The 13,886-nt window shown below is 48.5% G+C and overlaps 1 protein-coding gene across 1 annotated transcript; it reads left to right on the top strand.

The window, feature by feature from the left end:
• Positions 1-3,225: 3,225 nt before the first annotated feature.
• On the top strand, positions 3,226-5,054 carry LOC118239406. Its single transcript, XM_035449992.1, has 2 exons — positions 3,226-3,612; positions 4,142-5,054. The coding sequence occupies exons 1-2, from the start codon at positions 3,376-3,378 to the stop codon at positions 4,988-4,990; spliced, it is 1,086 nt and encodes a 361-aa protein (XP_035305883.1). The 5' UTR covers positions 3,226-3,375; the 3' UTR covers positions 4,991-5,054.
• Positions 5,055-13,886: the final 8,832 nt, after the last annotated feature.

The raw sequence follows: 13,886 nt of genomic DNA, 5'->3' as shown, positions 1-13,886 counted from the left end.
ATACAACATATGTCTTTAACAATTTTTAAGATTTATTTAAAGTTTCTGAGTAGCCTTTTCTAATCTAACCTTCGAACCTGACAAGCTGATAAGACCTCATTTGCATCTTAGCTGACCTGGCCTAATTCGCATTTGCAAAGACACATTCAAGCTGTGAATCTAACAGGATGGCTCTCTCCTGAGGCTTTCCATACACCCATTTAAAAATTATGTATCAACTTTTATTTTCCAGATTTTTCTTTTTTGACCACACAAATTCAGGAAGATCTGTATCCTTTCATCTGCTAAATTTTTACAGAATCATCCAGATTCCTCATGTCTCTATAGGCTTTTGCTAACTTTTTTATTGACTATCTCCTAGGGCTCAAATCATTAATTTTTCCTGTTAAGACATTGACTGACTGGCTGGATGCTCTTTTTGACCATATTAAGGTGATTTTGATATTTTTTAAACTATATCCGAGGCAATGTAAATATCTCTCTAATCATATCCAAGGCAATTTAGGTATTTCCATTCATCCACTTTCATAATTTCACAGTCACATCATGCATCCAGGTGTGGCCACACCGTTCATTCATAACTTGCATATGTCCCACATTTCTCCTTTTGCCTAGGTTATGATCAGTTTGTTGAAAAGAAAAATCCCTAATTGAAATTTCTCGTAACACAGCAGCTATATATGAGCATCCAAAATTTAAACAAATCTAAGCTTAAATAAGTTGCCCTTTCTTCTCTATAAGTCTCAAAAAACAGTTTCTGTCTTGCTGTATCAATAGCATTTATATACATTGACTAGCCATCAGCCATGGCGGTATCTCCCAAGGCTGTCAGTTACCCCAAGGAGGCAGGCTGTCCACCGCCCCATCAGCCATTTTGTCTAACCTGCCGCAGACGCCGCCATGAGGTGGCACCATTGCCACTGGCTGAGGGCTGGCAGACTGAGGCCGCTGCCACAGCTGACCCTGGCCTTAGCTCGACTATACCCTCTGGGCCACTGGAAAATTTGCAGCTGTATTTTGAGCACAAGCCTGATCACCTATATTCTCTTCTGTTGGAATTCTGTCCTGCTGCCCTTCCTGATCATGTCTAAAGCAACCTCTAGAAGGCTCTGTTTATTTCTTCCTCCCTATGTCTTGCTTTCTCTGTAGGAATAACATATTTTTAACTGAAGTTCCTGTAAGGCAGCCACCATTGCTAATCCCTGAGTGTAAGCTAGGTCCAAATCTGAAAAAATCTTAATGAACTTGCCTATGTCAGTCTTCTTCCTGTGAGGCCTGAACGTGGTCTGGCATGCAGTACCAGCATTCTTATAAGCTAGCTGCTTCACAATCAAAGTTCCAACACCTGTGTCTCTGACTTTTTTGTATAATGTCCACACAGGCCTAGAAGCCAATTCTGAACTAACACCCTAGGTCCCTGCCTGCTCTCTATAACAAATATCCTCTTCCTGACCAGCAGGCCTTGGTTACCTGCTTTCAATTTCCTAGGGGTGAGGCTTCTATAGCAATATTCCCTATCAGCCTCTGGGTAAAAATTGCTGTTGGTCCATGTTGGACACAAGTCATTTTAAGTTCCTTGAGTTGTTTGAATGGTATTGGCACATGCAACTAGTTTATATTCCCCTGAGCCTCTCTAACTATCTGATCCAAGGAAACCTGTAAATTTCTTATCTCCTGTAAGCAATTTTGCTAAAATTTCCAAGTATCTTAGCTCTTGCTGAATTTTACCATTGAATATTTCGCTTCCTGTATTACCAGGTTAAAATAAAGGAGGTGAAGACTCCATCCATCTTGGTACTTATTAACTCTCTCTCCCTGCTCATCCCAATCATTTGTCCTGTATATTCTTTACCATCTAGCTGCCCTTTAGTAGGCTCGGAGTTTTCTGTTTTCCATTACATTACTAGATATCTCCTGAGGGCCTGCGTGTATGTGAGGCCACACCTATGTCTTCCCAAGCCCCTGTGCAACTCAAAATGTTGCATAATGGCAGTGGCTTTTGCAAGCGGGAAGGATCCTTTTAAAACTCTTAAAACTCTAAAATCTCCTGTACTTGCTTTCACTTTGTTTTAGCCCTCATGGCTATTAAACTATACACAAGTAAATAAATATACAATCATCTGACTAACAATTACCTGCCTGATTTCTCTAACTATATACATTTTTACTTTCAATGCTAACTTACTTCCCTTTACCATCTGGCTAATATTCCTGTTTCATATTTACAATTACCTGTATTTTTCATTCCAGATTTTAACACATTACATTTTACTACTTTATCACCTGACTGACATTTCAGTCTCACATCTTCTTTGTGCATTTTCTCTTACTTTAAGTGTTAAATAACCCGATTTACCTTTCTTGTCAGCTGCTTGCTGACATTTTCCTATTTGTGCATCTTCTATTGAAGGACTTTGGAATTAACAAAGAAATAACTAAGAAGAAAAACAATCCTCTCACCCTAAGAATAGGGAGACCTGACTTAAAACCTAACCAAGGTCACAATGACCCAAGCCCCTGGAATTTCTTAGCTGGCAGATATAACTCCCTTACAAGGCCACAAGACAACCTAACTGAATACCAAGAATTCCTAGAGGGCCACCCTGCCCTAGGGTCATGAAGATAGAAACAGCCTATCCCACTGAGCCAGGAGACCATCCGGCCCCAAAGATAAGAGATCTCCAAAGGATCTGTGACTCTGGTCACGTACCCAAACCCCTAAAATCCTATGGTTTTTTCTCCTATAAAAGGAGCCTGCTTTAGAGGAACAAGGCTTCTTCTTTGTCTGTCGGACTGGGAAGCCCGTTTGCACAAACGTCCCATAATAAACTTACCTCTTGTTTTTGCATCAGCTGGACTGGACATTGAGTGTTTTTGGGGGGATCGTCCGATTTGTAGAGACTCCTCGGTCCGAGGGTCTTTCATTTGGAGGCCCCAGCGAGATCAGGACACCCCCCAGACTCAATTTCACAGCCAGTTGGAGGTAAGACAGTCTATGTATTTGTGTGTATGTGTCTCTGTGTCTCTGTGTCTTTGTGTCTTGTAAGGAGTTTTGGTTCGGCCCAGACGAGAGTCTGAGGGCCATTTGGAGGAGGGAGAAGAGACGAAGTCTCATTTCTCTGGGGAAGCGGCCGCCCCAGACTTTGCTTCCCTCCCGCTTTGTAAGCTTTTGGTTCGGCCCAGACGAGAGTCTGATGGCCATTTGGAGGAGGGAGAAGAGACGAAGTCTCATTTCTCTGGGGAAGCGGCCGCCCCGGACTTTGCCTCCCTCCCGCTTTGTAACTTGTTTGGCGCCAACTGTCTACCGCGGTCCGTCCTGTCTGTTGTATTTCGTTCCACTGTGCTTGTTATTCGTGTCAATCTCTGCTTCTCCCCATGGGTCAGCAACTAACTACCCCCTTAAGTTTGACTTTAGGTCACTGGCAGGATGTTTTGAGCCGAGCACGCAAGGAATCAGTAGAGATTCGGAAGAAAAAGTGGCGGACTCTCTGTTTCTCGGAATGGCCTGCTCTCAATACAGGCTGGCCGAGAGACGGTACCTTTGACCTCACTACTATCTTACAGGTCAAAACTCGTGTTTTCCAGCCAGGACCTTGGGGCTACCCCGACCAGGTACCCTATATTGTCACCTGGGAGAGCCTGAGCCGTGATCCTCCTCCCTGGGTCAGGCCCTTCCTCCCACCCCGTCTTTCGGGCCCCCGCCCGACACCTCTGCCTTTGCCTGCTCCACTTATCCCTACTCCTTCTGCACCCCCTTCGACTTCTTCCCTGCTCCCCTTGACAGAGCCCCGATCTCCCAACCCTAGGCCCAAAGCCCCTGCCGTCTTGCCCGATACACAGGAGGATCTCCTCCTCCTGGACTCCCCTCCTCCTTACCCTAATGCTGAGCAGGCAGCATCCCAGCTCCCAGCAGCTGACCAGAGCCCCCCACCACCGAGCTCTACTACCGGAGACCCTGGGGACCCGTCGCCACCGTCCACCCGACTTCGATCTCGAAGAGACAGAACACTGGAAGGCCTGACAGCTCTGGAATCTCCCAGGCTTTTCCCCTCCGGTCGATGGGGGAGGGGCGTTACCAATACTGGCCTTTCTCCTCTGTGGACCTTTATAATTGGAAGGCACATAAGCCCCCTTTTCACAGGACCCCCAGGCCTTGACAGGTCTTATTGAATCTATCCTCATCACCCACCAGCCCACCTGGGATGATTGCCAACAGTTATTACAAATTCTCCTCACAACCGAGGAGAGACAACGGGTACTCCTAGAAGCCCGGAAGAACGTCCCGGGGCCAGATGGCAGACCCACCCAGCTCCCAAATGAAATAGATGAAGTCTTTCCCTTGATCAGACCGACAGACTGGGACATCAACACAGCAGCCGGTAGGGAGCGTCACCGTCTTTATCGCCAGACTCTGTTGGCGGGTCTCAAAGGGGCAGGAAGGCGCCCCACAAATTTGGCCAAGGTACGTGCGGTAGTTCAGGGCTTGGAAGAGACCCCCGCAGGGTTTCTAGAGCGTTTGATGGAAGCCTACAGAATGTATACACCCTTTGACCCCCAGGCTCAGGATAGGGAAGCAGATATAATCATGTCATTCATTGGACAATCGGCGCCTGACATACGCACAAAACTACAGCGCCTTGAGGGGCTACAGGGGTACACCCTTCGAGACTTAGTAAAGGAAGCAGAAAAGATTTTCAATAAGAGAGAGACTCCCGAAGAAAAGGAAGAAAGATTACGAAAGTTACAGGAGGACAGGGAGAATGTAAGAGACAAAAAGCAAAACCAAGAGCTAGCTAAAATTTTGGCCACTGTAGTTCAGGGATCAGAACATAGACCAGGTCAGACAGGGAACCTGGGAGACAAAAGGAGAACAAGAGTGGAGAGAAACCAGTGTGCTTATTGCAAGGAAAAAGGACATTGGGTCAAACATTGCCCGAAGAATCCAAGGCGGAAGCCCACCCCCATTCTCCCTCTGGAAAAGGGAGATTAGGACAGTCAGGGCCAGGTGCCTCCCCCTGAGCCCCGGGTAACTCTTAACATCAGGGGGCAACCCGTAACTTTCTTGGTAGACACGGGAGCTCAGCACTCAGTCCTGACTCAGACCCAGGGACCCCTGAGCACCCGGACAGCCTGGGTCCAGGGTGCCACCGGAGGAAAGCTACATCGATGGACAACTGAACGTAAGGTCCACCTGAGCACTGGACACGTGACTCACTCCTTCTTGCTGGTGCCCGAATGTCCTTACCCCTTATTAGGGAGAGACCTCCTCTCTAAAGTGGGAGCCCACATTCACTTCCATCAGAAGGGTGCCACCATCACAGGAGAGGGGGGACAACCCCTCCAGGTACTGACCTTAAGGCTTGAGGATGAATATAGACTTCTAGAGGATCCCTTACCCCCCGCGCCAACCATGGAGTCTAGCTGGTTAGAAAAATATCCCCAAGCCTGGGCAGAAACAGCAGGCATGGGGTTGGCAAAAAAACAGCCTCCTTTAATTATCAACCTCAAGCCCTCAGCCACTCCAGCGGCCATTAAACAATATCCTTTGAGCCAAGAGGCCCGGGAAGGAATCAGGCCACACATTAATAGACTATTACAACAAGGCATCCTTAGGCCCTGTCACAGCCCTTGGAATACCCCCCTTCTCCCCATAAAGAAACCAGGTACGGGAGAGTACAGGCCCGTTCAAGACCTTCGGGAGGTCAACCGGAGAACTGAGGACATCCATCCGACAGTGCCCAATCCTTATAACTTGCTGAGCATGTTGCCTCCGAGCCACATCTGGTACACGGTGCTAGATCTTAAGGATGCATTCTTTTGCCTCAGACTGAGTCCCCAGAGCCAGCCCATGTTCGTGTTTGAATGGAAGGACCCGGAGACTGGGTTTTCTGGCCAGCTCACTTGGACACGGCTCCCCCAGGGGTTCAAAAACTCACCAACTCTCTTCGATGAGGCCTTACACCAAGACCTAGCAGACTTCCGGATCCATAACCCTAACCTGATCCTGCTTCAATACGTAGATGACCTCCTCCTGGCAGCGGAATCTGAAAAAGACTGCCTCCAAGGTACCGGGGCCTTACTGCAAAAGCTGGGGGAATTGGGGTACAGAGCTTCAGCAAAGAAAGCTCAACTTTGCAGGGAACAGGCTCCAGGGTGGCCAGAGATGGCTAACAGAGAGCCGTAAGCAAGCTGTAGCCCTGATTCCAGCACCCAAGAGCTCCCGGGAAGTTCGGGAATTCCTGGGCAGCACAGGGTTCTGCCGTCTCTGGATCCCAGGTTTCGCGGAGCTGGCAGCCCCACTGTATCCTCTGACTAAGGCTAACACCCCTTTTTCATGGACAGAGGAGCATCAGAAGGCCTTTGATGGCATCAAAAAGGCCTTACTGTCTGCCCCTGCACTAAGCCTCCCCAACATAAACAAGCCTTTCACCCTTTATGTGGACGAAAAGGCTGGGATGGCAAAAGGGGTCTTAACACAACAGCTCGGACCCTGGAAAAGACCTGTAGCATACTTCTCTAAGAAATTGGACAATGTGGCCATGGGCTGGCCCCCCTGCCTCCGGATGGTGGCTGCTGTGGCGGTTCTGACCAAGGACGCGGACAGATTGACTCTGGGTCAGCAACTCACAGTGATAGCCCCACATGCGATTGAGGCAGTGGTCCGACAACCCCCCGATCGATGGCTTTCGAATGCACGAATGACACATTACCAGGCTCTGCTCCTCAGCCCAGACAGACTGCGATTCGGGGCAGCAACATCCTTAAACCCAGCCACCCTCCTTCCGGATGCGGATGCCGAAACTGCTCTGCCCCATGACTGCCGCCTAATCCTGGCCGAGACCTGCGGAGCCCGAGAAGACTTGATGGATCAACCGCTACAAGGAGCCGAGCACACCTGGTTCACAGACGGGAGCAGTTTTCTGCAAGACGGTATACGAAAGGCAGGGGCGGCGGTGGTGGACGGGCAGACTACAATATGGGCCAGTGCCTTGCCGCCAGGAACCTCAGCCCAGAGAGCAGAGCTGATTGCCCTGACCCAAGCACTCAAAATGGCTGAAGGTCGTAGAGTCAATATCTATACAGACAGCCGCTATGCCTTCGCTACAGCCCATGTACATGGAGAAATTTATCGGAGACGGGGACTTTTAACTTCAGCAGGAAAAGACATTAAAAATAAGACTGAGATCCTAGAGCTCTTGCAGGCTCTTTTTCTGCCACGAAGATTGAGCATTATACACTGCCCCGGACACCAGAAGGGAAATGACCCAGTGGCTAGAGGGAACCGAATGGCCGATGAAGAGGCCAGAAAAGCAGCCTTGGGGCCACAAGTCCTCTCCCTAAAGACCTCTGATCCAACCTCATGCCAAGGATTCGAATACACGGACAGCGACTTAGAAACAGTTCAAAATCTGGGGGCCAACTATGATCAGGAGGCAAACGTCTGGCGCTACCAAGGAAAAATTCTGTTGCCACAGGGGGCCGCTAAGGAACTTTTGTCACAACTACATCGATGGACCCACCTCGGGCACAAAAAGCTAAAAGCCCTTCTACAACGAGAAGAACAAACCTACTATATCCACAACCCCAATGCTCTCATCCAACAGATCACTAGCACCTGTACCCCCTGTGCAAAGGTGAATACAGGACGGTTCAAGTTGCCTGAGGTAACCAGGGTAAGAGGAGAACGTCCAGGGACCAACTGGGAAGTTGATTTCACCGAAATCAGACCTGGTAGCTTTGGGAACAGGTACCTCCTGGTTTTCATAGACACCTTTTCAGGATGGACTGAGGCTTTTCCTACTAAGCATGAGACCGCCCAGGTGGTGGTCAAGAAGATTCTTGAAGAGATCTTTCCGAGGTTCGGACTGCCTAAGGTAATAGGGTCCGACAACGGACCTGCCTTTGTCTCCCAGGTAAGTCAGTTGGTGGCCAAAACATTGGGGATCAATTGGAAATTACATTGTGCATATCGCCCCCAAAGTTCAGGTCAGGTAGAACGGGCAAACCGAACAATTAAAGAGACCCTGACCAAATTAGCCTTAGAGACTGGCGCTAAGGACTGGGTACAGCTCCTGCCCATGGCCCTATTTAGGGTTCGGAATACCCCCTCGGTACATGGGCTCACACCTTTTGAGATTTTGTTCGGAGGACCCCCACCTATTATGGATGTGTTCCCTGCTGATCCTAACCACTCCGTTAACCCCCCATCCCTCCAGGCCCGACTACGAGCACTCCAGATTATTCAAAACCAGATCTGGAAACCATTGGCTGCAGTGTACCAGGCCGGAAACCCTGCTGTACCTCACCCCTTCCAGATTGGGGACTCCGTATACATCAGACGCCACCAGTCTAAGACTCTTGAGCCTCGCTGGAAAGGCCCCTACACCGTGCTTCTGACCACCCCCACGGCACTAAAGGTGGACGGGATCGCAGCATGGGTCCACGCCTCACATGCCAAGAAGGCCAACACCAGCGAGAATTGGGTGATGAACGAGACCCCAAAATGGAAACTACAGCGCACTCAAAACCCACTCAAGATAAGACTTTTACGCGATGTTTAATCATTTCACTATGCTGATGCTTTTCCATTTCTCAGCCCTAGTTAAAGGAGCCCCACATGCCCCCCAGCAGCTAACTTGGCAGGTGATATCCCAGACAGAGGAGGTCGTCTGGTCAGTCACTAGCCTTCAGCCCCCCGGTACTTGGTGGCCTACACTCACCCCTGATTTTTGCCATTTAGCCGCAGGTCTAGAAACCTGGGATATCCTGACTATAGGAGCAGATGAGATGACAACCTACAGGGGTAGAGGAAACCGCCGATTTGGCTGTAGTAATAAGATAACCCAGTGTGAGCTAGCCAGACTTGATTTCTATGTATGTCCCCGGGAGGGGCAGCCCCGGGGCTCTGGGTGCGGGGGTTATACTGAGTATTTCTGTGCTAAGTGGGGTTGCGAAACTACCGGGGATGCTTATTGGAAACCCAGCTCCTCCTGGGATCTGATAACTGTCAAGCGGAACTACTCGCAACCCCTCCAATGTAGTCCCCACAGTTTTGGGGACTGGGAGCAAACTTGCAAAGGAACTCTTTGCCTCCCTTTAAGAATTAACTTCACTAACCGAGGGAAGGCAACCTATACGGCCTGGCTAACCGGGAAAACTTGGGGTTTAAGATGGCACATGACAGGAACAGATAGAGGAGTCATATTCAAGGTCCGGTTGGTGATACAGAGCACTACTCCACGGACGATAGGGCCTAATCCAGTCCTTAGAAACCTAGGAACCCCAAAGCTCCCCCAACCTAGAGCTCTGGCTCGGGCCATTACCCCGGTTCCAACCGCCACCAGCCATTCCCTCGCCACTGCCTCCCAAGTAGAAAATATTCCATCTACTAGACAGCGAATTTTTAATCTGGTCAGGGGAGCCTTCTCTGCCCTTAACCAAACCAGGCCAGAGATGACTAACCCTTGCTGGCTATGCCTTGCTTCTGCACCCCCCTACTATGAAGGCATAGCCACCCTAGGGACGTTTAATAGCACCACTGATTCATCTCAGTGTGATTGGGGAGCACACCATAGACTAACTCTTACTCAAGTCTCAGGAATGGGTACCTGCCTAGGGCCTGTTCCCCAGTCTCACCAAGACCTTTGTAACCATACCCTCCCACAGCCTGTGAAACCCACCTACCTGATACCTAGTCCAGGCCTATGGTGGGCCTGCAATACTGGGCTCACCCCTTGCATACATACAGGAGCCCTCAACCAAACCAAAGACTTCTGTGTGCTGGTCCAACTGATGCCCCGTGTATTGTACCATCCAGCGGGCTATCTGGAGGACATGTATGGTTCTCATCGGACCCGATATCGAAGGGAGCCAGTATCCATAACCCTAGCTGTTCTGTTAGGGATTGGGGTCACCGCAGGGATTGGTACAGGGACCACGGCCCTGGTCCAAGGACCGCAACAGTACAGCGAGCTCAAAAATGCCATGACGGCAGATTTAAAGGAATTAGAAAAGTCAATAACCAGGCTGGAGGAATCACTGGCCTCCCTGGCAGAGGTAGCCCTCCAAAACCGGAGAGGACTAGACCTATTGTTTCTAAAAGAAGGAGGACTCTGCGTTGCCCTCAGAGAGGAATGCTGCTTCTATGTAAACCACTCAGGAGTAATTAGGGACTCCATGACAAAACTCAGAGAGAGATTAGCTAAAAGACAGAGGGAGGCCGAAGCTCAACAAGGATGGTTCGAAGGATGGTTCAATAGGACCCCATGGTTGACTACCCTAATTTCCACCCTGGTAGGACCCCTGTTCATTCTCCTCTTACTCCTGACACTTGGCCCTTGTCTCCTCACTAGGCTCCTACAGTTTATACGTGAAAGGTTATCTATCACTCAAGCCCTCGTCCTAACTCAACAGTACCACGCTGTGCCAAGCGCTGAGGTCCCTGATGTTTCTTCTAACCTAATCTGTAAGTTTTTTTAGGACTCAAGAACGCATTTAAGTATCAGCTGCTGACTACAGCCTGCTCCTAAGGACCATGAGGCCCAGACTATAAACCAGTCGTGCTGCTGCGGACACTCCCGACTCTTCAACCAGCTGCCTCTCCACTGCCTAAATCCCCTTTTCTTTTGACTAACATTTCATTTTTTAGACCCCTAACGACGCCCCAAAGTCAGCAGGAAGTAGTATGAGACAGACGCCGCCCATTTACCTGGTCAAAATGCTATATAAAATTGTCCACTAATAACCCAAGAATGGGTTACCTAAAAAAAAAGGGGGGGAAATGAAGGACTTTAGAATTAACAAAGAAATAACTAAGAAGAAAAACAATCCTCTCACCCTAAGAACAGAGAGACCTGACTTAAAACCTAACCAAGGTCACAATGACCCAAGCCCCTGGAATTTCTTAGCTGGCAGATATAACTCCCTTACAAGGCCACAAGACAACCTAACTGAATACCAAGAATTCCTAGAGGGCCACCCTGCCCTAGGGTCATGAAGATAGAAACAGACTATCCCACTGAGCCAGGAGACCATCCGGCCCCAAAGATAAGAGATCTCCAAAGGATCTGTGACTCTGGTCACGTACCCAAACCCCTAAAATCCTATGGTTTTTTCTCCTATAAAAGGAGCCTGCTTTAGAGGAACAAGGCTTCTTCTTTGTCTGTCGGACTGGGAAGCCCGTTTGCACAAACGTCCCATAATAAACTTACCTCTTGTTTTTGCATCAGCTGGACTGGACATTGAGTGTTTTTGGGGGGATCGTCCGATTTGTAGAGACTCCTCGGTCCGAGGGTCTTTCACTATTACTTTAAGGGTTAAATAACCTGCTTTACCTTTCTTGTCAGGTACTGGCTGACATTTTTGTCTTATATACACTTTTGTGCACATTTCTGCTTTAAGGGTTAAGTATCCCGATTTATCTTTTTTTCGTCAGCTGCTGGCTGACGTCTTCCTATTTTATAGTACATGTATCTGTTTCCTATTTCTCCAATTATATACAATTTTTTCCTGACTTAATGCTGTTCACTCACCACACTTGGCCACTTCTTTCTTCTTTTTCCTGTGCGTGCTTCTTCTCCAACCTGTTTGCCCATGAGGACTATCTCTTTGAATTGTCCAAGCCTCTTCCTTGTCCGTTTCTTCGTGGTGCCATGGCTTCTTCTCCCATTCTCAATCCCCGAGTTCGGGCGCCATTTTGTCGTGCCCTGGCATGTCTCAGCCTTAACCCATGATGTTCGGCCTGAGTGGGGGTATGTGGACCTGGAAACTCCTAGCAACCCAGTGGTGATAAAGACCAAACACAGGCATCTTGTCATCTTCAGAGAGCACTCTGTTCCATGCTGTAGAACTAGAGTCTTTTCTTTATTTGCCATTTTTTCTGCTGTTTCATAACCATCCTGCCATGACCAGGAGGGAACCATTTCTGTCTTTTCTCCTCTTCTCTCTGGTCTCTTGCTCCTCACTCCTGTCCTCCCTAGTCACTCATACATCTAGACCATCTGCCCAGGTGCATGCCTATTCAGATGCTTAGGTGCATAGAGATGCAAATTATGAAGCATATTACCCTGAGGCCATGGTAAACAATAGTAGCCCTACTGGAATTAACAATACAATAGTGGACTGGAGCTTTCCAGTGCTCCATGTTTAGTGAAACCCAAGGCTGGGTCTCAAAATATTCCATAGCAGAACTATTTTGGTCCCCCAGACCCCACCTCTCCTTACTCATGCCTTGCTATTGGCCATACATGTCTTTATTAGACCATCAGGTATTTTAAACAAGCACAATAACACATCTTCATATACTAAAACAAATGTAGTGTTAACAAATGTCAGACACCTGAAAATAATATTCTACCACAAGCTGCATCTCTGCACATTCCCTCCATCAAAGCCATCCTTCTCCTCCCCCACATATCTTCCCATTCACCCACACACACATTCTAGTCCATCATTAAAACCACCCAGGAAGATCAATGCAAACACCCCAGATACTTGATATATACCTTTCTTCTTTGAGATTATAGATTTTAGAATGTTTATGATTTTTTAGTGGCAAACGTTCACGTATTAGTAGATAAAATACCATATTATCATTCTGGATCTGGAAAACTCTCACAGGATGACTCTTTTTTCTGTTCCATTAATATGTCTGCACACACACACACACACACACACACACACACACACACACACACACACACACACCATGCAACCCAATCCTACTCATCTCCTTTCCTCCATGTTCTCCCCCTCACATCTGCAGAAACCCACATAATAAAACCCCCCAAGATTAATTTAAATAAAACAAAAGCAAAACTACCTCATACCTCTGTCTTTCAGGTCTCACTAACACCCCTTCATTCATTCTAGTGGCATTGGAAGCTGCAGTTTTTCAAGCAGTATACCCTTGTCCAATCAACCCAAACCACCTATGTTCACTGTAATGAGTCATTGGCCAGTTTCAAGGCTTCTGGCCTCTAACACACCATCATCACTGGACCTCACCTCTCAGGCATCCTACTGTGGCCCCACCCATGGGTATCCTGCTGCTATAATTATGTACCCACTATCTTCATGCACTCCAGCAAGTTATAAATTGGGTAGATGTTAGGGTGGGCCAACCCGAGCCCCAGATTGTGGGTCTGCATGGTAGCTGAGTTGGTCAATCTGGGCCACTTGGACTTCCACCCTTAGGCAATGAGCAGAGGCAGCTCTCCTAGGCCTATGCCATGTGGCTAGCTCTCCTATTACCTGGGTGAGGTGTGGGGTCAACTCTCCAGAGTAAGAGGCTAAGCTCTCCTACTGCAGTGTCTAGCAAGAGTTAGGGCCAGATATCCCAGTGCCAGTGAAGGGCAGGGCCACTAACCATGGGCCTTGGATTTCAACTCCCATTGTGTCTATGGACCCTCATGGTTACACTGGCCATGGACATTAATACAGACTACCACTGCAGTGGGATAACAGGTACAGACAGCAGCTCATAGTAGATTTCACCAGGGCATTGGTGGCAGTGATGATAACCCAGATCAGTATGGCCTCAGAAGTACCAAGACACTTGAATTATATAGTCACAGGTAGTTCACTAGACCCCGGGCATCCACCCAGTACTTGGTGGTAACTGGAGAGATGGACATGGACTCAGCTCCAGGTTGTGGTAAGGGCAGGGTCCCAGATATGGCCCTTGGGAGAAGTCTGAGCCTGTACAACTTCATGGCCCCAAAAGACAGCACAGGCCACCCAGATAAGCATGGCTCTGGTGGTGTCATTGCCCTTGAACACCAATGTGGTCTTTGCTTGTAGCCTAGAACCCAGTCATCCATGTGACCTTTGGTGGCAATGTGAGCATAGGACATAAACACAGACATGGTCCTCAGTAGCAACCCGGG

Source organism: Cricetulus griseus, chromosome X, assembly GCF_003668045.3.
Source record: "Cricetulus griseus strain 17A/GY chromosome X, alternate assembly CriGri-PICRH-1.0, whole genome shotgun sequence".
Classification (NCBI taxonomy): domain Eukaryota; kingdom Metazoa; phylum Chordata; class Mammalia; order Rodentia; family Cricetidae; genus Cricetulus; species Cricetulus griseus.
Note: the sequence above shows the minus strand (reverse complement) of the source record. Positions and strands in the feature narration are given on the sequence as shown.